General features: G+C 46.1%; 1 protein-coding gene across 2 annotated transcripts; it reads left to right on the top strand.

Moving 5' to 3' along the window:
- Positions 1-1,128: 1,128 nt before the first annotated feature.
- Tmem72 (transmembrane protein 72) lies at positions 1,129-26,318 on the top strand. Of its 2 annotated transcripts, XM_038319584.1 has the most exons (5): positions 1,129-1,340; positions 14,992-15,058; positions 18,456-18,527; positions 20,073-20,212; positions 21,566-26,318. In XM_038319584.1, exons 1-5 carry the CDS (start codon positions 1,271-1,273, stop codon positions 22,045-22,047), a joined length of 831 nt encoding a protein of 276 aa, XP_038175512.1. In that variant the 5' UTR covers positions 1,129-1,270; the 3' UTR covers positions 22,048-26,318. The 2 variants fall into 2 exon arrangements, with proteins under 2 accessions (XP_038175512.1, XP_038175513.1); XM_038319585.1 differs by lacking the exons at positions 1,129-1,340; positions 14,992-15,058; positions 18,456-18,527 and having other exon boundaries at positions 20,081-20,212; positions 21,555-26,318.
- Positions 26,319-27,311: the final 993 nt, after the last annotated feature.

Here is a 27,311-nt window from a genome sequence, read left to right on the forward strand (position 1 = left end):
GTGTGTGTGTGTGTGTGTGTGTTACTAGAGATGGGACCCAGGGTCTCACACACGATGAGACTGAATGATAGATTTCTACACCTTCGTTTAAGCGTCATATGAGCACAGAGGTTCTTACAAGACAGGGTGGGTTGTGAAATGGAATACAAGTTAATGATCCAACTATAATAATCTTAATAATAAAATATGTCCATTCATTAAACAGCAGAGAAGGATGCAGAATCATACACCAAGGTTTCTGCTATTATTAGGGCCAGTTAGTTTGCCCGTTGGTTTTTGTCTTTCATCCCACATGAGCAGACAAAGAATAGGTTTCAGAAAACAGCTGGCCGGAAGATCAAAATATACCGTTCAATCCACTAGATCAATTACAAAGTAAGAACCAGCGAAGGCCACCAGGGGCCATTCTTAGAGGCTGAGCTTGTCAGTGGGGCTCTCGGGTCTTTTTTCTTTTGAGGACACCAGGTCAGTTATATTTCTTCTTTACTTTCTGCCGCAGTTACCAAGGCCACACCCAGTTAATTATTCACACAGAATACACAGTGATTTCTCACATCTCATATCCCAGATGCCTGTAAGAAATCGAAGAGGATCTCTACATGTTGTGGTCTGAGCTAAGAGGGTCTTATCAGAGTTCAAATCTACCAGATTAGGAAATATTATCAGCCCATCTACATATAGACGGAAAAACCTAGAATTCATTCCAAAACTTCTTCCCATTGGTGATTTAGAAACATATCCATTCTCTCTCATGTGTGCACCCCCAGATCTGCAGGTGCCCAGTCTCCTGGAGGACCCCAGCAGGTGTGAGGTGTGTGACTTTCTTGGCATGGCTGGATAAGGAAGGGCGAGGGCTCTAGCTCTCCTGTTCCCTCCTCCCAGCCAGAAACAGTTAATTGCTGCTCCGGGCTGCCTCCAGCCCAACCCTAATCGGCATGATCTCAGGCTTCTGCACTGGGGCTGAAGCAGCTCCAGGCCCATGCCAGGGCTGTGTGGAGCAAGCAGAGCATTCTTCCAAGATAATGATTAAGCTGAGCAGCACTTGGCAAGGGCACAGGCTGCTAAGCTAGGAAGGTGAGCCCTGTTCACACCTCAGCCAGGCTGAGGCAGCAAGAACTAGATCGGGAAGGCAGAAGCCAGAGGGCCAGAGGGCCAGAGGGCCCCAGATATCCCCTACAGCCTCCTGCTTGTGAGGGGAATCGGAGCATCTCCGATCCAGAGAAATCATTGCAGTCTGCCCTTCTGTGACTCTGCTCACGCCTCGAGTACCATGAAGCTCCAGGTGTTCTGGACTGGGCTGGAATATACCTGCCGGCTCTTGGGCATCACCACTGCTGCAGGTAAGATCCTACCTTATTTACCACCGCCTTGGTCAGAGAGGCACAACAGAGAAGGCTGCTGGAGAAGTGGTATCAAGCCAGGAGATGGTGGGCACATCTGGACACATCTGTCCTTCAGTTTCCCTTTTACCCCTGTACTGTGGATAAGCAGCTGCAGAGTAAGCCCTGGCAGGTGAAGAAGAGTGAGCCTGAGTTCTGGTACTGAGACTCAATGGCAGCCTACTCTCGTGAGACCTTGGGAACCTTCAGCATCCAGGAATGAGCTAAGGGGTCTGCTCCCTGCCCTCAGAGGATTTTGAGGATAGCAGGTTGAGGTCGGGACTGGAGGTGAAGGTATAAAGGGATAGGAAACTATGAGAATTGTGCCATTATGTAGTTATGAAAATGGTCACCTGAGTTCACCTTTCTGGGTCCCTATCCAATCAGAGAGTATCACATTGACAAGGCAGCTCTGTCCTTGGGAGATGCACAGGGCATGAATATGGCAGGCTTCCATGGGCCCTCCCACACCCTACTGGCATAGGCACTATTGAAAACCAGCCCCTTTGCTATGAGCCATCTACAGGAGCATTGATATGGAACTCGGGGGACCGGAAATCACCTGAGCTGCTCAGCTAACTGGGATGACAGGTGGTTAGCAAAGAACTGACTTCTGATCCTAACATTGATCCAGAAGAGGGAGAATCTATGCTGAGGAACTGAATAGCAGTGTTCTGAGCCCTTAGCTCAGTGTACCAAGTCCCTTGGGGAAAAAGAGGAGATACGCATTAAATCCTTCTTTGCATCTGGATGAAACCTTTCTCGAGATTCTCTCCCAATTGAAAGGCTCCTCCAGTTCAAACCAAAGCCACATGAGTAAGGCCTCAGGCCTCTCATGCATGTACATGAGCTTTGAAGCCTGCTTCCTGATCATGGTGATGGATGGATCTGCTGAGTTCTGGCAGATGCAGTGCTTAGCGAAACATGTGGACAGAGGTTCTGGGTAGATGCCCTTACGATATGTTGCGATATGTGGGGATTCAGATCATTCTTGGGGTACTAGGTTGGGCTCTTCTGGCACCAGAGCTATGAGTCAGAACAGGCAAGGTCAAATTCCTGCCCTCCTGCTATGTGATAGAGCAAATGAACTCAGATTGGAACTGTGACCTTGCTAAGGTCACACAAGAAGCTTGCATGTTGGTTCTTGGATTTTCCCAACAGCACTGGGCAGAGCTCTCCCTGAGTCCCTAGGCAAAAGAATTGATCTACCCAGACCTGTGTAGACAGGCCTGGTGGAAACGGCAGTTCTAGCCTCCCTCAGAACCACAACACATCTTACGTATAGGCAATGATCACAAAGACCCCCAGGTAACCCTAAATACATCTCTGTGATGAGAATGTGTGTTATCGTCTGCTGTGTTCCCTCTGCACCCTGAGTATTAAATACAGACACTGTACCCTTCAGGCTACCAGGAACCTCACAACTAAAACACAGCCATACCCCACACAGAGCTATCTCCATCCTTCCAGGAAGCTGCTTAAGATGCACATATCTGTCCTTCTAATGGACTACTGGGCCTAATGTGTCTCAACCTAAGGGCAGCCTTTCACCCCACAACCCCAGCCCACATGCACACCAAGGCATAGTGCACATCTTAACCGCAGCCTTCATCTCTGCAAAGAGACTGCTGCTAACGCTGAAGATGGACCTCCTGCTTGGCTTTGATGCAAGATCCAGGCTAAAAATAGGTTGCAGTTGCTTTTAGGGACATGCTTTCAAAGAATAGCCCTTGGACTCTCCAGAGTGCTGGAGCAAGTGAGACACTAGAGAGAGGCTCTGGGGCTCTCTGGCAGACCTCAGGTTTCTCCTGACATCCCTGGCCTTCGGGCCTCTGTCCAGTACATAAGATTTTCAAATTCTTTATTCCCTTAAGCCTCTTTTGCTGAAATCCTCTGTTGAAAAATCCAGGCCCCCATTGTAGGAACATTGCTGTTAAATTGGAAATGAGACTTGAAATAGAGACCTGAAATACGGACCAGCATTTTGCAGAACTCCAGGGGAGTGGGACATATGAAGTGCCTTTGTATATAGACAGCTTGGACTGCCCAGCTGTTAGGCAGGGATGTGAGTAAAAGCCTCCTGGGGTGTCACCTCCAGGGTCTGTGCAGATCTGGGAGTTGGCAGCCTCTGCCCCAGAAGCCTCTTCTGTGGATCCTGGAGAGGCTCCAGGTGCTCTCCCTATGCAGCAGTTTCCTGTGGCTCTGATTGAAGCATGCCCTGCAGAGAGGTCTGCTCACTACACGGCTTCCTCTACCCAACTCCCTTCATGAAACCTTGTGGGTTTTGCTGCTGACACGGAGCTCAAACCCCATACTCCAAGTGGTTTTCAAGACAGACACTTCAGCCAAGCCAGGGGCCACAGTAGACAGATGGTACCTACCAAGAGTATTTCCCAAATGAGAAAATCTTGCCCTTTGGCACAGTCACGTGTTTCTTGATCATCACACACACCCTACTCTAACACAATCTTACAAAGCCCTTCCCTGGCCTTTGAAGGCATAAGGGCTATATGCACAGTGTGTGAGTGTGACCTCAAAGTGTCCCTGTTGCTAAGATGTGCTGCAAGACCCTGCCCACAGAGCAGACACACTAAAAACTGTGCACAGGCCAAGAGGCCCTGCCCACCCTGTGCAGATGTGGGAACATCTGTGTATCCATCGGTGAAAGCGGACTCTCACTACATTCCCCTGAAACATGGCAAGCATGAGAACCTGAGACTCAGTGGAGGTGATATGCTATTAACAGGTGTTTTGCTTGGGTGAGTTTTTGTTCTGAGGCCGGCTCGACACTTAGCTTAGGCTGGCCTCAAATTTGTCACCTTCCTATCTGAGTCTCTGGGATTATAGACATGGACCTATCACACCCATTGTGTAACTGCTTTTAATACAATCTGGGCATCAGAAAAGACCTGGTAAATAGAGACCAAGTGGACAGGACCCAGCAGGGCAGGACACCCTTCTACCACACGAAAAACGGCTCATACGATTAGTCCCCTGCGTTTGGACAGAAAGGCAGTCCTATTCTCCTTTGAACTTCTGTAACACTTATTCTCAGGGGCATCTCCACTGACCCTTCACCAACTCCCAGCCCTGCACAGGCCAGAGAAGGAGAAGCGTTCCCAAGGCAACACACAGATGCTTTGCCCAGTCCCTAGGGCCTGGGATTCAGGGAAGGGGTGGGGAGGAATATGTCTTTGGGTCTTTGTCTGGGAAGGAAACCCTTTTCTTGACTGTCAGTACACACAAATAGGCACGGGCTTACCCAAGAATGATCTGTCCCCTAGGGGAGGGGAGACCAAGAGTGATCTGTCCCCTAGGGGAGGGGAGATGTCATCATCAATACTTGCTAGGGCCTTCCAGCCTAACTCAGAACAGAAGGTTTATGCTAAAAGTCTATCCACTGGCCCCCACCTCTATCCCCAACCATACCTCCCCACCCACCTTACCCCTCCCCACCCTGACCTCAAAGTGCACGTGTTCCCTCGTTCCTACTCCAATTGATTCCTCCAGTCTCTGGGTAGTGGCAACTGGGGTCTTCACCATGGTCAAGCCTTGTGCTACTTGTCTTTAATGCAAAATCTCTTTCTACCCTCTGGGGCCCCGCTGTGTTCATCACCACAGCCATCATACAGGTAGGGAAACTGAGGCATGGTCAACTGAAGCACTCTGCTCAAGGTCTCCTCCAAGAAAGCAGGGAGGCAGAGTCCAGCTGATGGGTTTCTATTCTTGAGACCCCACTTTTAATCAGGGTCCTCTGCCTAAACCAGGGTCAGAGTGTTATGTGGGAAATGGAATGGCACCTGAGATGGAGTGGAGAACCAGAAGAATGTGTGCAGACTGGCAGACTCAGGGGAGTGACCTCCAGAAAGCCCAGCTGTCCCGCTGCAGTTGCCTGGGATACAGCTAAGCTGCGCAGCACCTTTCCTGACTTCTCTCTTCATTGGTAGATCTGGGTTTTAGAAGTAGTTGCATTCTAGATAAGATACTGTGGCTTTATTCCCCAGCCAATTTCAGACTTATATCTAAAAGGGGCATGTTTCTTTGTATTTTAATGACTCTAAGAGGTAGGATTAAAAAAAAGAAAGAACAGTAGAGAGGCCCAGTCAGAGCCCCCCCCCCCACTTCACTATCTACCTTGGGTCAGTCCTGACTGCACGGACTCAGTCTGGGAGTAGGGCTGTGTTGCAGGCATGACTATATTGCAGCAAATAATACAGTCAAGTATACCAAGTACTCTCTGAAGCTGAAGATCCTGGTATTGAAGCTATCTCCTTGTTCTCTGCTCTGAATAACCTGCATGCCTAATTCATCTGGCTACCCCAAAGATCTCCAGCTGAGTCCATTCTTGGGCCCTGTGTGCACATCTTTCCAGAAAGGCAGATCACAGTAGAGCCTCCCCTTAGACATCCAGAGGAACACATTATCCGTATTTCAAGTTACTGTCTTGCCTACCCCCATGAATGCCTGAAGTCCATCATGCTGAATTTAGTGGGGAAACTGACACTTACTGTTCTGTTAGCTTGTCAGGGGTTCAGTCTACCCAGGCACACAGCAACAAAGCAGGGCCTGCTAAGGACTGGACACAGCAGACCAGCCTAAGGAACGAGATGATATCTAAGCAAAGCTGTTGTGGGCAACTTGCTTGTCAAATGAAAGTCCTGTTTCTCCCAAAATCAGGTGCTATGGGTCACTCTGGGGCTCACTTAAAGCTTGTTTTGATTGTTTGTTTGTTTGTTTGTTTTTGTTATGACCCATTAACCTGTTTCTCTATTTAGTAGACACAACCACATTCTAAGCAGCAACATTCCTTACTATATATTCTTCACATATACAAAAGACTCACAAATATAGATCAGGATAAAAGCAGCATTTAAGTCCCAGGTGGTCTCATCTCTTAATGGGTACAAAGTTTATGCTAAAAATCTATCTACCCAGTCTTGGTCAAAGCATTCAAAAAAAAGTAAATGTTTTCAAAGTATCTGTCTAGGGCCCTGCATATATTTTTGCTAATTTTGCATATTTATTTACTTTTATTGTATGAATATTGTGCTTTGCATGTATGTCTGGTCACCAAATGTGTGTCTGGTCCCTGTGGAGGTCAGAAGAGGGTTTCACATCCCTCGAACAGGAATTACAGAGGCTGAAGGCACTGTATGTGTGCTGAGAATCCGACCCCTGGTCCCCTGCAAGAGCTTCAGTGTTCCTGGCTGCTGAGCCATCTCTCCAGCCTCCCCACCTCCACCGCATACTAATTTCAAGCATCTTTAAAAGCAGATCCGCATGACCACCTCCTGCCATTGAAGAAATCATGTACTCCAACATGTCTGCAGGGGATTTTTGTCCCAGTGAGGTTAAAATGTGTTTCTGATTTTTTCCCAAATGAACCCCTTTCTTTTCTGGTCTGATTATCTTGATGAATATTCTCCCTGCCTCTTTTCCTCTCTCCTGCCTCACAACAGGACTTGGGTCAAATGTTTCTTTCTTTATTCTTCATACTTGGGTCTTCCTTTTTAGATTTAGAATTGGACTATGGAAAGCTGCTCATGATTCATTTCCTCTGCAAAAGTTTGCTCTTTTTCCATCTTATGCACATTGTACCCATACATGAAGGAGCCAAGACCTCCACCCCAGGGCACTGCATGTGATCTGACCAGGGAGGCAGCTAGTAAACACATTCCACCACCTCGTGCTTCTGTGACCTGCACCACCCGTCCCACGTAAACTCTTTAAACTCCAGTTCCCTGTCTACAGAACAGCGACAGTCATTGGCTCTACCCTGGGACTTCGGTGAAGCAATGACTCAGAAAGAAAACCGCTGCCATGGTCTGGAACTCAGAGAAGGCCACCTCCAGAAGCCTGCTCAGGAAACACGGTCTGTGAACAATGAGCCCCTCTTGACAGAGGAGGACGAATCAAAGGAAAGGAACAGGCAACAAGGGACCCAGGAGACTACGTCGGAGGGGTTGGATGGGCTTTAAAAGCCCTGGTCCAGCTGTATCCATCCCATAGTATGTGAGCTGAGGCGGTGGCTGGATTGGAGAAAGGATCTCACTCTGTAATCCTGAATGTCCTGAAACTCACTGTAGCTTGAACTGGACTTGAATTTCTGGCAATCACCTGACTCAGTCCTCCCCTCCCCTAGTGCTGGGATTACAGGCATGTGTGCCACCTGCTCCTTCCCCCTCCATAGCTATTTCTATTCCATGTGCAGTGCACACACCAGAAAGAAGAGGGTAGTTCTGATTCATGTTTCATGGGCTTACAGTTCTTTTTATCTCCTTTGTATATACTCATTGCAAAAAATGGTTGTTTCATCATAACATTTATACATACATACTTACATATATACACACATATTTATATATCATATACTTTGTCCATATCCATCTGCATATTAGTCTCTCTTGTTTTCTCTTCTCTGTCCTAGATCCCTACCTTTTCCCATATAGTCCTCTTTCTATTTTCATACTGTGCATGTACATATGAGTGCATGCATGTGTGTTCATGTGTGTGTGTCTATATTATCCCCATATGAAAGATAATCTAGTTCTCTTTTTAAGCCTGGCTTATTAAACTTAACATAACAGTCACCAACAAATGACACGTAATTCTTCTTTGAGACTAAAAAAAATCCATTGTGTATTTGTATCAAATTTTCTTTATTTCTTCATCTATGGTGGACATCTAGGTTGACTTCTTATCTTGGCTTCTGTGAATAGTTCAGTAATAAGCTTGTGTGGACACGAACTTCTGTGATATGTTAACTTAGTTTCTCTGAGTGTCCTAGCGTGTAGACCCAGCAGTGGTGTATCTGAATAGATCGTATGGTATTCTATTTTGTGTTTTAGAAGAACTTCCGCACTAATCTTGACAGTGGCTCTCCTGGGTTACATCCCTGTGGTAGTTTGAATAGCAATGACACCCATGGATTCATGTGCTTGAATGTTTGGCCCCTAGAAAGTGCACTGGTAGGAAGTATAGCCTTATTGGAGAAAGTGTATCACTGTGGGGGCAGGCTTTGAGGTCTCATATGCTCAAGCTATGCCCAGTGTGGTAGACTGGTCACTTCCTATTGCCTGCATACTAAGATGTAGAACTCTCAGCTCCTTCTCCAGCACCATGTCTGGCTACATGCTGCCATGTTTCCTGCCATGATGACAATGGACTAAACCACTGAAACTTTAAGCCAGCCCCAATTAAATGTTTTCCTTCATAAGAGCTGCTGTGCGCATGGCATTTCTTCACAGCAATATGAACCCTAACTAAGACAGTCCCCATTAGTAGTATGTAAACGTTCCTCTTTCCCCACATCCTCATCAACATTTACTTATTTCCTCGATGCTGGACATTCTCTCCGGGGTGAGATAGAATCTTCGTGTGGTTTGGATTTGCATTTGCTAAGTTGCCGGTTCTTTCAGCTGTATGAAGAAAACAGGTGTGCACCTACACGCCAGCACCCAAGGTGGAGGAGGGAGTGTAGAAAGCCTTATGATAGACAAGGCGAAGGTCAGATGAAGACGCATGGCATCTCTGCTGTGGACCCACGATCGTCGTTTTGTAGCACCGAGAGAATTGTCATTCAAGGGAGCAAATGGACACATTTAATTTTAACGCTGAGAATAAATGGGAAGTGTATATACCTTGGGTATTCCTAGCCAAGGCCAAGAAGAAAATGCCTTCTGAGTCCTCACAAGGAAGATGGTGTTCTAGCGGAAGACAGTTTCCTCAGGAGTACTGAGGAATCACAGGATCTCACACAGCAGTCTCATCTCCAAAAACCAATACATCAGCCCAGATACCTTCACGGGAGAACTCTGCCAACATTTAATGAAGACATACAGATTCCAGGTAAACTCCTACAGAAATTTGAAAGGCGGGAGTGATTTCCAACTCATATTATAGAATTGCCATTTACAATGTGACAACTAATCTCAGCTGTTATCGTGACACACCTGGAAAGAGGGAGTGAGACAGAGCCTCCGCCAGATGGGCCTGTGGACATATCTGCGGGGCCATTTTGGTTTGTTTACTTTGTTTTTTTTTGTTTGTTTGTTTGTCTTTTTTTTGAGGCAGGGTTTCTCTGTGTATCCTTGGTTGTCCTAGAACTCACTCTTTAAAGCAGGCTAGCTCGAACGTCACCTGTCTCTTCCTCCCTCCTGAGTGCTGCATTAGTTTTGTAATTAACTTTGCTGAATGTATTTTTCACTATAATGGACTTCTGGTGGAATATTTAGGGTCATTTATTTATAGAATCATGGCATTTGCAAATAAAGATTATTTAACTTCTTTTTTTCTAGTTATACCACTTTTATCTCCTTTATTTGTTCTTAATGCTTTTGCTAATGTTTCAAGTACTGTACTGAACAGAGCAGGGTGAGTGGACATCTATGTCTTTTCCTAATTTTGTGAAATACTTGAGATTTTTTTATTTAAGATAATGTTGATAGTGGGCTTCCTATATGTTGCCTTTGTTATGTTGAGACATGTCTCTTGTATCCTTGTTTTCTCCAAGACTTTTATCATGAAGGGTTGTTGGATTTCATCAGGGACATTTTCTGCATCAAAGAAGAGATCATGTGGTTACTATCCTTTAGTGTCTGTATGTGATGGGCTATATTTATTGATTTATGTATATTTATCCATCCCTGAGTGTTTGAAATTAGTCAGACTTGACCACTGTGGATAATCTTTTTTATGTGTACTTGACTTCAGTTTGCAAGCATTTTGTTGAGAATTTTTGCATCTATGCTCATCAAAAATACAGGCCTATAATTTTCTTGGCAGTTGTCTAATTTTGATATCAGGGTAATATTGGTTTCCTAAAAAGAATTTGGAAATTTTCCTTCTTTTTATATTTTGTGAGATAGTTTGCAAAATATTGGTGTTTGAAAGTCTGGTAGAATTCTACATTGAGTCCTTCTGGCCCTGGACATTTTTTTTTAATTTGGAAGGCTTTCAATTACTTCTTGTAGCTCACTGGATATTATAAATTCATTTAGATTATTAGCTTCATCTTGGTTTAATGTTTGAAGCACGATTAATAAAACCTCAAAGACTGAAATTGGGGTTCAACCTGAAGATCTGAAAAGAAAAACAGGCAGCCACTAGCTTTTACCTCCACCTCAGTCTGAAATGGTGATCCTGCCTCCAGGAACTTCAGAATGAGACTGTGTCTGAGAGCTGTCTCCTCTCATCTTGTAATCTTTTCTGGGGCTGGGATTAAAGGTGTGCACCACTGGGATTAAAGTCGTGCACCACCCGGTTTCTATAGCAACTAGTGTGGCTACTGGGATTAAATGTATATGTCATTGCTGGCTGGTCCCTAAGGCTGGTCAGCATGGCTGCTCTACCTTCCTGATCCCCAGGAAAGCTTTATGTATTAAAATACAAGTGAAATTCCACTACAAACTTTGGTGCATCATATATATCTAGAAACTCGTCCATTTTTAAAGATTTTGCTCAGTTTGGTAAAATATAAATTTTTAAAGTATGTCTTTTATAAGTGTTAATTTCCTCAGTTCTGTTGTAATATCTCCATTTTTCTCTAACTTGATTAATTTAGCCCTCCTCTTTCTTTTGGTTAGTTTTGTTAGTTTCTTTTCTTTTAGTTAGTTTGGCCAAAGATTTGTCAAACTCTTCATTTCATTGATTCTTTGTATTACTTTAATCATTTGTTATATTAATTTCATTCCTGGTTTTGATTATCTCTTCCAACCTATTGTTTTGGAATATTAATTGTTCTTGTTTTTCAAAGGCTTCAGGTGCATTATTAAGTTAATAATTTGAGATCCCTCTAAAATTGTTATGTAGACACATGATGCTATAAACGGTCTTATGATTGCCTGCATTGTGCCCCACAGATTTTTATATGTTGCTTTTTCATTTTCATTAAGTCCTAGGCATTTTTAATTTTCCTCTAGCTGCCTTCCTTAGCCCAGTTTTGATTCAGTAGTGTGTTATTTAGCTTAAACAAGTTTGTGTACTTCCTGTCATTTCTTCTCTTTTTAGTATCCAGCAACCATGGTTGTCAGATAATAACCAGGATGTAATTTCAGTTTTCCTGTATTTGTTGAGACTTGTTTTGTGGCCTAATGGGTAGTCTATTTTGTAGAAAATTCCTTGGTCTACTGAGGGGATTCTATAATGTTAAAGCTTTAGATGGGATCTTCTATAGAGAGAGATTATGTCCTTTTGGTTTATCAAGCCACTTGCTCCCCAAATTCTTTATTCTCTATTCTCTATTTATTATTTATTTAGTTTTTTTCCCAGATGACTTGTCTATTTGTGAAACTGAGATACTGAAATCACCTACTATCATTCTGTTGGAGTCAAATTGTGATTTTTAAATTGAATAGCCTTTCTTTTATGAAATTGAGAAAAATGTTATTCAGGGCATATTTGTTTCATATCATAATATCCTGTTGTTGGGGTTTTTCCTTTAAAAAGTATAAACTATCTATCCCTCCTTATCTCTTATGATTAGTTTGGGTTCAAAGTCCATTTTGTCAGATAGTGTAATAGCCTGCTTGTTTCTGAGTTCCGTTTCCTGGGAATGCCCTTTTCCATCCTTTAAAAATAAAGGGCTGCTTTTCTGTAGTCATAAGGTAGTTTCTTGAAGGCTGAACAAAAGGCATCTAAAAGCAGACACACAAAAGCCATGTAGTGCTCTGAAAGCTTTAGACTAGGAACTTTTCTCCCAAGGTCAGAACAAGCCAAGGATGTCCAGCCTCACTACACAGAGTAAGCGCTGGGACAGATTTCTAGCCAGCACAGTCAAGCCTTGAAGAGAAGCAGAGTGTGAGGCTTGCCAAGGACAAGTGAACAAACACAAAAGCAACTCGTATATTAGAGGTACCTCTTTAATGCATGATAAACAATTAAATACCCATTCTACAAAATCACCTATCTATACTTTATATCTAATTTTTTAAAGAGCGCAAAAAATTCATAGACTAAAGTGTACATCTTAAAACAATAAAACTCTTACTAGACAATAGGATAAAATCTCTGTATTGAGTTAGGCTGAGATTGTCTAGTTCAATATCAAAAGTTTAGTCCATAGTAAAAGAATTAATATAATTCTTCTGATTAGATCCTATCAAAATTTTAAAACATTTCCCTTTAAAATTTAGTATTGGAAGCCAACACAAAATACAACTGATATGAAACATGAAAAGACATTCCACATCATTAGTCCTTGGAGAAATGTAAATCCATATCGCAGTGAGAAACCATGCATGTATATTAGGTTGACTAGAATTAAAAAAGACTGGATCATTGGCAAGGCTGCCAAATTCTCATGCACTAGTGGGAATGCAAACAGTGCGCTCACTTTGAAACAGTTTGACAGTTTCTTCAAAACCTGTACATGCAGCTGCCATATGATCTGGTTATTCTGCTCCCAAGCATCCATCTACCCAAGAGAAGCAAAAGCACATAGCCATGCAAAGACTATATGGCAATGCTCATAGCAGCTCAGTTCATAATACCTAAAGACTAGAAGCAACCATATCGTCTATCGGTGTGTGAAGTATAAAGAAAGTGAGGTGTATCCCCACTCATCTGCAATACCAGTCAGGCATAGATTGGCCCGAACTGCCTATGCACACTACAACAAAAATGAATCTGGAAATAACTCTGGGAATGTAACAATAGCCAAACATGAGGACATACTATCCAATGTTATTTTTCTTAACTCATGGGAAATATAAATTTATCTCTAGTGATAGATCACTAGCTGCTTATGGGTGGACCAAGGAAAGAGAAGCTAAGATTTCATTGATGTGATACCTGGAGTCTTTCAGGAATAATGATGCCCATTTTCTTCATGTAGTAATGCTTTCATGAGTGGAGACATATGTCAGTGCTTATCAGACTGTACTATAAAAATGTGCGATTTGTTGGAGGCCAAGTATGAATCACTAGATCTGTCACTGAAAGTGCACATGTTGTCTTGCATAAATGATGTCCTCAAATATCTGAATATCTCAGCAGCATACAATAGTTAGCTTTAGGTGTTTTCACATCCTGGTGAGTAGGCTAGGCAGCTCTGTTAGTATTGGCTATCTGTGCTTGACTGCCTGGAGACCAGACAGCCAATGGCCTTATCTATTCTGGCCTTGACTGGGATGATAAGGCAGTTCTGTTCCCTAGGTCTCTCACATTCCATTGCTCAAAGAAAGTCACATTGTTAAGCTCAGAGTCAGAGAGACGCAACCCTCTGCTACAGACAAGAGATGGCTAAATCATGTAACGAGGGGTGTGGATACCAAGAGGTGCACAGGGCCAGGGGTATGACTGCCATCTGCTCACAGGAACTGTTAATGAGCCAAAACCAAAGCAGACTCCTCAAATGTGTCTTTCACCTGTGGGTCATATTTAAAGAATCTGCTAGGGATCTGGTACTTCAGGCCAGTTTCAGAGAGTTTGCCTAGCACATGCGAGGCCCTAGATTTACTCTAGAATTAATCAATAAATATCAAGGTTTCCTTGAAATCTCTTCCAACTGAGTGTCCAGAAGTTTCTACCACCAGAAACCATGCTGTTTCTCAATTCTGGCTCATCTGTGTCTATTGCATGGACCCGAGCCCACAGGAAACCTCCAGGTCATGCTTGGAATCTTTTGCAACTTCCTCTATGTTAGCAAACCTTATTATCTGGTTGAATGTATGCCAACTGGTTCAACACCTGTGCCCTGTTATGGAAAAAGCAAGCAGCAGGCGTCATGGTGGCGACAGAGTGTGGTGAGGACGTTGACAGTGGCTAATGGAACTATGATGAGGGCTAGGCTATCCTTATCAGCCCTCTTAAGAGGAAAGAACGTGACTGTTTTCATCGTTTACTTCATTAATGCAGATGCTCACTGTGGACAAAGAGCCCTTTGCCATTCACTGGCATTGCTCATTGATTTTTCCTATCTCAGGTCCTTCTTGAAGCTTTGTCAGTATGAAGTAGCCCAAAGCCCCCATCCTTCTCAATATGTGTTGTGCATTACCCTCTGTCACTCTGTAGGGGTTCAGAGGGCTCATGGGAGTAAATATCACCCTAAATTCACAGTGAGCATCCTCTTAAATTCTGAGTGGGTACTTTCTTGATTTTAAGAGCCACCTTCAGAACGAACACTTTCTTAACTCTAGACTGAACACCTTCTGAATTTTAGGTGACAATGTTATGTTTGTGGATGCCACATACCAACCACAAGCTCAGTGATCACAGCAAGAGGGAGGAATTTAGGCAACTTTCACCCATGGCAAGGCACAAAACACATACCCTGGTCTGGACCAGAATGGCAAGAGTATTGGAAGTCATTACAGAGAATAGCCATGGACCTGAAGGGCTGCTGCCCTTAGTCCAGGCAGCCTCTGGAGCACACGGACAGTGACTTCTATGGTATAGGGTGGAGAGTTCTCCATGTTCTTCCTGGAGTTTTCAGGGATCACCCAGAAATCGTCCTGCTCTCTTTGCCTAGTCACAGCTGTCAGCACACATGGAAGGGGACTATTCTGGTCCTGAGACTTCAGGAGGAAACTCATGTCTCAGTCAAGAACACCCAAAGGACAATGCCATGGAGTGGTAAACCCAGACCCACACTCCCTTGTCTCTTCCCCTGCAGTGTTGATCGGAGTGGGCACCGAGACCTTCCTCCGGGGGCAGTTCAAGAGCCTGGCCTTCTATCTGCTGTGAGTATGCACACCTGTGCTCTCCCTGCCTGCATGTTCTGTTCCAGCTCACCCCATGTCTGTCTACTGCTCAGAGAAACACAGAGTAATCCACTGCCCGTGCTAACACCACCCCATCCCAAAGATGGAGCCACCAAAGTTTCTAAGTCCTAGTTTGGGAAGACCCCATAAACTGGCCAACATCCTCCCATACACTCACTCACGCATCTGCCTGCCCTACCACACATCCACCTGTCCATCACCCATGAATCTATATCATCCATACACCCTACCCACTAATGGTACCCAGCCATGTACCAGTGCACCTATCCCTCACCAAATCACTCATCCATCTATCCATCCATCCAACCACCCACCAACCTTTCCCCCTACCCATTCATTCATCTACAGGCTTATAACACGAAGGCCGGCTTGTTTGGGTTTTCTATCCCGCCCAGTTCCCACAGTCAGTAAGCCCCAAAGAAAATCACACAGAGAGTCTACATTAAGTTATAAACTGATTGGCCCATTAGCTCTGGCTTCGTATTATCTCTTATAACTTATATTAACCCATTGTTCTGATCTATGTTAGCCACATGGTTCAGTACCTTTTTCAGTGGAGCAGGACTGTTTCTTTGGTGGTCTGGGCAGGACTCGGAGGAATGGGCTTCCTCCTTCTCAAAAGTCTCCTGTTCTCATCACCCCTCACTCACTCACCCAACTAACCACTTATTCCCCCATCTATTCATCTATCTATCCATCCATCCAACCATCCATCCATCTGTCCACCCATCCACCCATCCATCCATCTATCCATCCCACTCATCTAGCCACACACCCATCCATCTATCCATTATCCACCAACTCTGTGCATCATTTACCCATCTATCCACACATTCACACATCCAAGCATCTCTATAATCACTTTCTTATTCAACAAACACCAATACATTCATGCATGCATACATACTTACACATATACATATACATTCCCTAGTCATAGATATACATTAGGGTATATATATATATATATATGTGTGTGTGTGTGTGTGTGTGTGTGTGTGTGTGTGTGTATGGTGTGTATGGTGTGTATGTATATATATATATGCATGATAAGCACAGTTCACTGTCTTATTTGTATGCTGTCATTTAGCATTATAAGTGATGTGCACATTGGCCTAGTTGTAGAGGTGGTCAAACTCAGGTCTAAGCAGTCAACCTATCACTGGGCTAGTGAGCAGTGGGTCCCTTGTTCAGACACTAGACTGCCTGCCAAGCTGACCCTACCTCTCCACCACCAGCTGTGCCTACCAATAACCCTAGCAGGAAAGAAATGGCTGTGCAGTGGTCACAAGTGGTGAGGAAGTTGGGGGGGAGGGGTCTTTGGGTATATGACTCAGCATCTCTGCAATCCCTGGCTGTTAGCAGTTCCCTCCAGTGCCAGAGGATACATCTGTGTCCCAGCAGTCCCAGAACAAATCCATAGCCTCTCTCTGCCCACACCATCTCAGACTGCATCTTCTGCCCTTTCCTTCCCCTCCCTGACCTGTGCTTCTTAGTCTCATGGTCTCCAAAGTTTGGGGGTTTCCCATCTCGCACCTGCACCGGTGAGATGTGTAGCCCTGGGCAAGGGTCTTACCCTCAGTTTCATCATTCATAACTGATGTTAATATAACTTCTGGTTTCTATAAAGCTTCTAGGAGTATGATTGGCACATTTTGATCATTATGTCCCTATCACTTCAAAACTAAGGGATAGGAATTGGGTAGACACTGGGAGCATTTGGAGAGCAGGAGAAAGGAGAGATCAATTACCATAATCAGAGAGAGAAGGGAAAACAGTAAGCTGCAGTCCAAGCACAACTCCACAGGGCTTGTAGACATCCACACATTCAATTCATAACTGTTTGATTGATGAAGCCTTATAGTTACCCCCAGTTTACAGATGAGAAACTGAGTCACGAGAAGGCCAAGTTTCTACCTACATTCACACAGCTGATCAGTAACAGAAGCAGGACTTGTGATCCTAAGGAGACAGAGGTTCTAAGCTCCCTGTCACATCTACTCTCACTAGCTTTCACTGTGGTGAGTATTCACAGAGCACTGTCCTGTAAGTCCTACCCGGGGTGGGCCAGGTCTCACATGGTAATCATGCAGAGAAACTCTTTAGAAGTTCATAAACTAGCGACTCTGGCCACTGTGATAATAAGAGTTCACGAAACAGACGTCAGAGGGAGGAGGGGGCTTCCAAGAAGGGCTAGCTTATGCAAACGCCCCATGGTACGTGCTAACTTTCTGTATACTCAGGACAGTGTAGGTATTACTTACAAAGAAATTTAAATGATATGCCATTTCAATTCTATGGGCTAGGAATGCTCTTTCAAATAAAAATTGAAATTCTATTCACAAGAATACTGATACATAAAATTAAGAAGCTAGGCAGAAACCTGTGATTTCACATATGCCCCAGGAGATTCTGGTTTTAGAATGTCTGCAGCAGGGCAAACATCTTCAGATCAGTGTGTCCCAGAACCCTTGGCAGCCTGGTGATGGTGGAGGAAGAGGAGAAGCAGACCAGTGAGTCAGGAAGGCCAAGGGCAAAGCCCTTGAAGCTGCATGAGGTCAGAGAGAGTGGAAGTCAACATAAAGGTATTTAAGGAAGGCTCCCAGCTGCTCTTGGTGGGTGGGCAGTTGGGGAAAAAAAGACAGAAAAGAGGACTCTTCATGTGGACTACCCTAGTTTGCTTTCTCATGCTGTGATAAAAGCCATAGCCAAAACAGCTTGCGGAGGAAAGGGTGTATCTAGCTTACACTTCACATTGAAATCCATCATGAAGGGAAGTCAAGGCAGGAACTGAAGCAGAGGCCATGGAGGGGCGCTGCTTGCTGGCTTGTTCTCCATGGCTTGCTCAGTTTGCTCTCTTACACGACCTAAGACCACCTGCCCTGGGAGTGACACCACCCACACTGGGCTGGGCCCTCCCCTGTCAATCACTAATCTAGAAAATGCCCACAGACTTGCCTACAGGCCAATCTGATGGAGGCATCATCTCAGTTGAGGTCCCCTCTTCCTAGACGGCTGTAGCTTGAGTCAGGTCGACAAACTGAGAACAGTGCTCAACTTCAAGGCTAGGCCTCCAGGCTGATATGCCTTCCGATGTCCACTCAAAATACTGGACACAAGCCACCTTACCTGCTGGCCTCTGCTTCTTCCTCCCCTCTACCCACTAGCTTCAGTCACTCCGGGACAGACCCACATGCTATCCAGGCAGCACTTGGGATGTTTGGTAAAGATGAATATATGGGGGTGAGGTCACGGTCACTGTGTCAGTGGAGATGTCTGGCGTCAGAGGAGCCGCCACAGACAACCTTGATAAATCCACTTCTCTTCCTTCTCATCTTGTTTCTTTAATCCACAGGCTTACGGGAGTCACCATCTCTGTGTGTGAAGGGACCTACTTTGTGGCTCAACTGTTGGCCATCTGCTTTAAGTAAGTCACCTCCAGAAGTGGCCCTTGCAACCCTTCCTGCCCCCGCCCCAGACAGATACCTCACCTACGGAGTCACGGCTGAGGTTGCCCTGCTTCTGAGGCCACTGTGGACTGGTTATCCTTCCAGAAGCAGCAAGCCCCACAGTCACCAGCTTTCTGCTGTGTTCAGCTGGACAGATCCGGTCAGGGTCTGCTTCTCACCAGACTCCCTGATCAAGTCAGCTTTCCCTACTGCAGGGCATTCCGTTTTTGGGCTGTGCCCATGGTGTCCACTGCAGGTTAAGGGCCCTGCAGGAGGCTCAGCTTCTGGGGAACAGAGCAATGTGCAAGGACTGGCTTTTCCGTCACTCACACCACAAAGACTCCATTGTTGTCCAGCCGGTGCTCAGTGTGCAACACTGGCTTCAGGGTGGTAAGGGCTCAGAACCTGGACTGTGGATAGCAGAGCCCACATAGTCTGGTCTCCAAATGGTCAGTGAAAGCCAGACCTCAGAGAGAGCTAGCCAGACCTAGGACTTTGGGGGGGGAGGGAGCCACTAGCTGCTTCCCAGGCTTAGCCCGTCGGTGATAGTGCCCCCGTTCTGATTTCTACCTCAAAAAATTCTTGACATTGCAGGCATGTTTTAGTCCCAGAATCCTCTCTGTACCATCTCCCACTACACAAGGACAGGACTGTTTGTATGTATGTGAACACATGGTCACATACACCCACAGACAGACACCAGAGGGCACCAAAGAGCTGTTCTAGCCATGGTCCTAGTGAGAAGGACCATGTGAGAAGACAGGCATTGTCTTTGAAACCTGAGAACAGGGCCCCTGAAACATCTGCTCAGTCTATCGGGGCTCTGCTTTCACCCTGGGTGGTTCCTGGGTGTCAGAAAAAAAATGACGCTTTTCCAGGCCAATTCTGTCCAGGGCCTGGCAAGGTGCAGCAAGCATGGTGCAGCTCAACCCCAGTCTGCCTGTTCTCTGTGTAGTGTTCCGTCCCCACAGTGGTGCCAGGAGTGTAGTTCTTGTAGTACACACCATTACCGTCCGCTGAAGACTTTCAAAACAGCCCTGAGACTTCCATCAGCTTTACCTCCCTGTTGGCCAAAACCACAGCTAAAAACAAGGGCCAGGGAAGCCTTCTAGAAACCCCATGGACTCTCTGGAGTGACTGAAGCTCTCTAACCACAGACCCCACAGTGAAGACCCTGGGCTTCTGTGGCTCCTACCCCTTGGATACTCAGGCAAGAGCCACATAAAGGTTGTAGACAATGAAAGGATTGCCCCCTCCCAAGGCTCCCATAGCCTTCTGTGGGACTAGATACTGCAGGACTCAGCCACCCGCCCCGCAACCCCTCCCCAGTCCCAGGCTCCCACAGCCTTCTGTGGGGCTGGACACTGCAGGGCTCAGTCCCAGGCTTCTACAGCCTTCTGTGGGGCTGGATACTGCAAAGCTCAGCCAGCACCCCACCCCCAGGCTTGCACAGCCTTCTGTGAAGCCAGAACTTTCCTAGAATAGTTTCTACTAACCTTGCTAACCCTGATCCCCTTCCCCAGGTGTCAGCCGGGGTCTCTGGCACACAGAGCAAGGGAGAAGGCCCACTGGCTGGGCTGCTTCCAGAAGTTCCTAGCCTACACGCTGTTGTCTGTGGCCTGCTTTCTCCACCCTGTTCTGGTCTGGCATGTGACTATTCCAGGTAGGAGCACCAAGGGTAATGGAAGCAGGTGGGCCCTTGACAGAGGTGATCTAAGCAGGAGGATCAGGTCCTGTCTCCCAGAGCCCCCACCAGCCCCTCTGCCCTCTCTGACCTGGGATGTGAGAACAGCTTTCAGATGTCCACTGTGCTGACCAAGCAGCAAGGACATCCTGGGGTTCAGCCCTCCTATACACAGCCATCTGAGCTTGGATATTTGATGGGACCCTGGGTTCTCTTCTCACTGACCACTTTCAAAGAATGGATGGTTACTCCTCGGCCCAGTCCCTTCCACATCTCCCGAGGACTGACCCATTCAGCTCTAAACTCCAAACTTGGTCTGGGAAGTCACTCTGTGTGGGACCCCCAAACAGCATGTCAGCCTTATCTCCTGCTCCTCCTCCTAGTGCCTTGCATGGTGACACAGTTTCTAACCCCAGACCTGGCATCCTCACCTCTGCACCTGTCTCTTGCCTTCTTTCCTACAACCTTCCGCTTCATTCCTCCTTATTTATAGAAGCACTGTGCCCCTCCCACAGCCCATCTGAAATATTGAAAACCTCCCTAGACTAAATCAGAGGAGATTGAACTGTCTTCTTCTTAAGCATGTGTGCCATGGCCCCTGAAGAAAGTCGTTGAAGGATTCACCCTGACATTGAGAGAGCCCCAAGCCCTGCTCCCTGAAGAGGCAGACTTAGGAGTTCTAGGAGTTCCGGGGACTGATGGGCACTGGCAGTCAGGTTCCTGGATTCCCATAGGTGGGCTGCTATGTTCCTTGCAGGAGAACATTGCAGAGAATCCTCAGGGTAGCATGAGTGAGCTATACCCAGTATTCTCTGTGCCAGTGCAGATGAGAGATTCACATCTCTCCAAGATTGCTGGGTGGGAATTGGGGAATCTCCACATCCCTAGGAGTGAGAAGAAAACCAACAGATTCAGTATCCACACGAGCATCTGTATATGTATCTAGCAAAGTCTTTGCATGCCTTGTCCCGTTAATTCCCAAGTGGGAAGCTGAGAGCAGTGATATTATTCAGGCAGTGAGTATCAAGACCAGCTCTCCATATGAAGGGAACTTGGGGCACAGAGATCAGAGGATCCCTCACGAGGAAAACAGAGCCCTCTTTGGTACCCTGGCCCCAAAGCACCGGACCTATTTTAAGCTTTTAACCTTGCCATGCCATCATGCCAGCCTGAGTCTGATGTGGCTGTGTGAAGGCTGGACTTACTGGGGTACTGATCATGGCTGTACAACACGGTACCGCGGTGGCACTGTGGAGAGAAAGGCTTCCCCGGCCTCTAGTTTCCCTCCATGGCATGTATGTACAGTATCTTGACCTTGCAGATCTCTTCCAGGCTCCATGCTAATCATCACTGGCCTGGCCTACTTCCTGCTGAGCAAACGGAAGAAAAGAAAGGCTTCCCCAGAGGCGCTGGCCCCCACAGAGCAGTACACAGACCCCTCCAGCAGCACCGTGAGCACCACAGGCTCTGGGGACACCGAGCAAACTTACACTTTCCATGGGGCTCTCAAGGAGGGGCCTGGCTCATTCTTCATCCACATGAAGAGCATCCTGAAAGGCACCAAGAAGCCCCATGTCCTACAACCCCAAGGTACCCTAATGGAACTGGCGCTGGAGCCAACTGACTCCTTGGCCAAGAAGAAGCAGGTTCACTTTGAAGACAGTGTGGTCAGAATCATCCCGTCCCTCACTGAAGGTTTGGGTGACGACAGTGACAGTGGGCCAGAGGAAACTGCCTCTGACACGACCCCCATCATCCCTCCCTCCCAGACCCCACACTTTCTGCCTCCTCTCATGGCCACTGACCTGTTCTGAGCTTCTCAGCTAGAGAACTACAGATGGATGGACCTGCCAGAGGACTCCTAACAGCCATGATCTTTGTAGGTATCAGGGTATCCGCTGGTCAGCTGTTCTACACTTCTCAGTGATGACTGGAGTTTCAGAACTATGAGCTAGCGTACCACCCCAGATCTGTGGAGACCTCCAGGGTGGCACAAAGGGGGCTTTACCATATGGAATCAACACAGTCTCCTCCTTCTCGACCAGGGGAGGGAACATAGATCATGGTGGTTCCATTCTCCACAAGGCTGAAGACCCAACTTGCTAAGTCCCAAAGGAACGAAAGATACCAACTCAGTTTCCCTTGCACCCAGCAAAGGGTTCAGCCTTCAGCAAGGCCCCTATGTTGCATTTTGCATGTGATGCAGCCTACTAGTGCTGAAGGCCCGAGGGTACATCAGCAGCGTGAGTACCTCAGCAGAAGGTATTGGATGAAGTGGCCATGAATCCTGAGCAAGACTGCTCAGGATAGATATTGGAAAGGATGCTTCAGACCTCAAGTGGGAATAGCCTGGCAATGGGCTGCATTCTCTGCATATACTCTGGGCCTGGGCTGGGCATCAGGCATTTCAGAATCACCCATGGAAACAATGCCACTCTGTGCTGACTGCCGGGAAAACTGGCAAGAAGAGCATCTCTCATTCCAGAAGGATAGCTAAAGGCTTCTTCCCACCCCACCCCACCCCCACTCTATGGGCAGTGTTCAGATTCCAAGTAGATGGTGTAGGCTACAAAGAGTCTGAGAGCCTGCAACAGGAATAAACAGGACGTAGCATAGAGTGTTCACTGGAGGCCAGGACTCAGGGGCTGTTCTCAGAGAGTTGCCAAGTACAGGGAAGTATGTCTGCCAAGCTTAGGCACCTAGGAGTAGGATGAGTGAATGATTAACAAATGTTTGTTCCAAATAGGGAGGAAGGAAGGAAGGAAGAAGAGGGAAGAAGGGCACGTGGGGGGGGGGGAGAGCAAGCAGGCATGCTCTCCATCCAGGGGCTACAGAGGTGACGGTGAATTCAAGTTAGATACTTCTCAGTAAAAAGATTTGCAACACATCTCTTAGTTCTAAATAGCATGTTTGGTCTGCAGGACGATTGCCAGGGGGAACAGACACGTTATCCCTCATAGCTGACCACAGGACACAAGCAGCAGGAAGGAAGAGCCCCGTAGTTTGTGTCTGGGGAAGGGACTCACATCAGGGTTCTCTGAGGGGTGGGCCTCGAAGTACACATGTTAGAGTCTAGATAAGCAACATGTTCGTTGTATAATTTTACCCACTTATGAGGTATTCTTTTGGGGAAGGGGGTGTGTGGAAATGAGGTGGTATCAGCCTGGTACTTAGCCCGGCCGAGGTTCCAGACAGGCAGAAGGCTGCTTGCAATAGAGGATGTGTCTGCTCAGACTGTGGTAGTGGAGGCAGAAAGCAAGCTAGGAGGGCTGGAGCAGGCCGGCGAGATCTACTCAACCCATCGCTCAAGTCAAAACCTAGAAGCCTAATGGAGGACTAGAAGCTCTGACCACAGGGGCATTAAAGCCGTTTTGGCTTTCACCAATGAGGGATGTTAGTGCAGTCAGGGGAGAATAAAATATATGGACTATGGGTGTGGGTGGGTGTGCCCCTTTACTACAGTGACCTCATGGTGAGGGAAGAACCAGGAAGCACCATCATGACACCCTGAATTAGTCTGAGGCAAGGGCAGTTAAGAGACCACCTTAACTCTAGATTTCAGGGCTAGAGCCCCAGGAACAGATCATCCAGCTGACACAAGACAGAGGCCAGAGGCAACAGACCCCATAACCAGGAGGAGCAGGGTCTTGGTGCCCTCTTTCTGTGCCTCTGTTTTAGTTAATGTTCTGTTGCTGCAATAGAATACCATGGCCAAAGGCAACTTAAGGATGTGGATGTGGCCTATGATTCCAGAGAGCTAGAGTAAAGGTCTGGCAAGTAGTAGGAGCTGGAAGTCAACTGGTGAAACTTCATCCACACACAGGAAATGTGTGTGTGTGTGTGTGTGTGTGTGTGTGTGTGTGTGTGTGTGTGTGTGACAAGAAGCCACATGAGGCTAAGAACCCTCAAAACCCACCCCAGTGATGCCCTTCCTCCAGCAAGGCTGCACCTCCTAAAGGTTCCATAACTCCCCCAAACAGCGCCACCATCCGAAGAACAGATGTTCAGACACATAAGCCTATGGGCAACATTTCATCAGCTCTTACATAGTTTTAAAAATCTTTGATACTTGGTTAGCTGGTTTCACTTTTCTTAAACATCTTTATTAAAATATAATTCACTGTCATTAAACTGACCAACTTAAACGGGTTTTAGCATATTTATAAATTGAGCTCATTACACACACCACTATTTTATTTCATAATATCCTCATCACCCGTCCCCCCACAATGAAATCCAACAAAGTAACCATTGGGTCCCACTCCTCGCCTCCCAATTGCCCTATGAGACCACTGATCTGCCTGTGTCTTTGTGACTTTAACCTTTCCAAACGCTCCTAATTTACATCACATAACACCCTCCAGCACTGTGCTTTGCTTTCCCAGCATCTTCATCGGCTTTCTCACTCTGCACCATCCTTTATTCTAGTCTTTAAATATGATTATTTTTGTTCCTTGGACAAATGTAGAATGGCAGCTTTGGAGTCTTGGTCAACTCTAGCCCACATCTGGGGGCTTCTTAAAAGCTGTGCTGCTTACCCTCTTCTTTTGATTCTGCATCACATTTTCTTGTTTCTTTGTGTCCCCAGAAATTCTTTCTTAGCACCTGGACCTCTTGGCTACCACATGCACGCACGCACGCACGCACGCACACATGCATGCACGCTGCTGCTCTGAGGGCTGGTTCTGCCTTCCTCCCCACCTGGACTCTGGTTTCTTTATCCATTTGTTTACGAACTTGACTGGACTAGTTCTGTGAAGTCAATCTGTTTTTTTCTACAGTGTTCAACCTTTTGAACCTTTTTTTAGCATGGTTACTTAGGCATTTCTCCTGGGTCTGCAACAGTCATTTTTTTGGTCAATAGTTATGGTTAATCCTTGAACCAATTAGATGCCCTTTGTCACTGAAAAACGGGGAGGGAAGGGGGGTTTGGAGTCATCTAATAAATCAGGTTTATGGTTGCCCCTGCCTTTAGTCAGGGACAAATAACTCCATAGCCTCTGTCTGGCTCCTAAGAGGACATGACCTTGTGTGCTGAACTGTTGGGCAGTGCTTGGTTTAGGTTTAAGGTCTGTATTTTTAGGAGTTGTTCCTAATCAGTATTTGGGCAGAGGCTGTGCTTAGTCTTTTTTGAGTTCAAGGATCATGGACCCTTTGTAAAAGGATCTGCATACAGATGGAATAATTTTATAATAAAGCAAATGGATGCCTACACACATACTTGACCTGATAGCTCCAGAATGAGCACAGACTTCCATATTAACGGCAGTGTCCCCAACTCTCAAGACCGGCTGAACCCAAGAGGGTTCCCCTGGGCTCTTTGTCTTCAGTTCTCTATTAAGTGAGGGTTCAGCATTTTGTTTATCTATCGCTACTGGAACCATGGAGTTCTGAACACCCTTGTATTTATACTCCCCAGGATGTGTTTACAATGTTTCTGAGAACTCAGTGTGAATGGAATTCTTCACATCCTGTTCTGAATGAGGTCATTCCCCCAGGCAGCGCTCTGAGCTTTTCATTCTTTTTTCCTGGGCAACCCCTCCACAGTCACGCAGAGGAATGACGGCTGTCTGTTTCCCAGGGGGATACCTTTCCTGGATGGGTAAGCATAGGAGGAAGCAGGCCCAGTAGTCTTGATTTGTCCTTCCCAGTGTGGAGCCTCCCTACCCTAGGAGTCAGATGAGGTGGAGCCATCAAGGCTGTCATATTGTAAGTCTGTCGAGCTCGCAGTGGCATTTCCTGGAGATGACATCACACACTAGGTGACACACTCAGCATCAGAGGAAAATTCCTATAGTAAGATATGCTCTGCACAAAAATGGTCTTTTCCTTATTCCCAACTAAAACTTGATGATCCAAGCTGAGTTTACCCTGAAGTATTTCTGTTCCTATCATTTAAACCCTTTCAGCAGGTGCTCCAGTGGCAGGCAGGGAGGCTGCAACTCAGAGCTTTAGTAGGTGGCCTAATAGCTCCCTCCCTTGAGGGCTTCCATTCAGGTAAAGCCAGAACATTGACTCCGCTGCAGTAGAGAATCTCAGGGTAAATCAGAGTGGAGCAAAGTAACCAGGCTCATTAAATAAAGACAAGGACAGAGCACACTCGCACTTCATGGTTACATTAAGTGCTGACGGGGGGGGGGGGGGGGGGGGCACGACTCTTAGGAGAAGGACATTATGTAACTGATAAGGAAGAGCTCCGCTCCCCACTTGAGGTTTTTGCAACGGCTGGATGCAGGACTCCGCACTCTCTAAGACACATGGGTATCATTTACAGCAACACTTAATGGTAAAGCAGAGTTTAAAAATTAAGCAGTTCAAATTTTAAATAAAAGCATATGAAGTTGTTGACTTATTTAACTTATGTTAAAGGATTTCCTTATGTAGGTGAAGTAACAAGGTGAATTTATGGGGTGTATCATTCGGGTTTAGGAATGAGAGAGGAATGCTAATGGGGCCAAACTCAAGGTTACAAAGGTCTTGACCCTAAGCAACCATGCTTTATTTGTTCCTTTATAGTATTCTTGTCTGGGATGTCTTTTAGGAAACCAGCATTTCTGAAAGCTATTTTAGTGTTATCATTTGTTTTGGAGTTTCTTTAAACACCAACTAGGTCTCCAGGTGAGAACCAACTTTCCCTTCCCTTGTTCCCTGAGATTTTTCTTATCTTTCTATCCCACATTACCATGGCCTTGAAATAAACATGCTCTAAAAATAGATCTACTATTTTTCCTTCTGAAATCATGACCTTAAGTAAGCATGCTCAGGAATGAATCCACCACTATGTAAATGGATATATGTTTCCTGGGTGAGATCCTGAACTCCCTCAGTTTAAGAAGGACGTTGATTTTGAAATACTCGGATGCTCTCCTTCTTGCTGAATATAGCAAATCTTTCTCTACTCTGTGTCTTGGCTGTGTTTGTCTGGCTTTATACTCACCAGTATGGGAACCCCTTACCCTGGGTTTCGAGGGAGGCTCTCCTATCCTGCTTGGCCTCCAGGAATGGAACTTCAGAAGCACAGAAACAAGAGGCATGGGAGACACCATATCTTGTTCCTCTCAGAGTGGGATCCCGGCTC

This window comes from Arvicola amphibius, chromosome 2 (genome assembly GCF_903992535.2).
Source record: "Arvicola amphibius chromosome 2, mArvAmp1.2, whole genome shotgun sequence".
Taxonomy (NCBI): domain Eukaryota; kingdom Metazoa; phylum Chordata; class Mammalia; order Rodentia; family Cricetidae; genus Arvicola; species Arvicola amphibius.

Coding starts and splice junctions, on each gene's coding strand:
- Tmem72 (XM_038319584.1), top strand. CDS start 1,271: ATGAAGCTCCAGGTGTTCTGGACTGGGCTGGAATATACCTGCCGGCTC. Junction 1,341..14,991: donor GGGCATCACCACTGCTGCAG/GTAAGATCCTAC, acceptor CTTCCCCTGCAG/TGTTGATCGGAGTGGGCACC. Junction 18,528..20,072: donor CTGTTGGCCATCTGCTTTAA/GTAAGTCACCTC, acceptor CCCCTTCCCCAG/GTGTCAGCCGGGGTCTCTGG.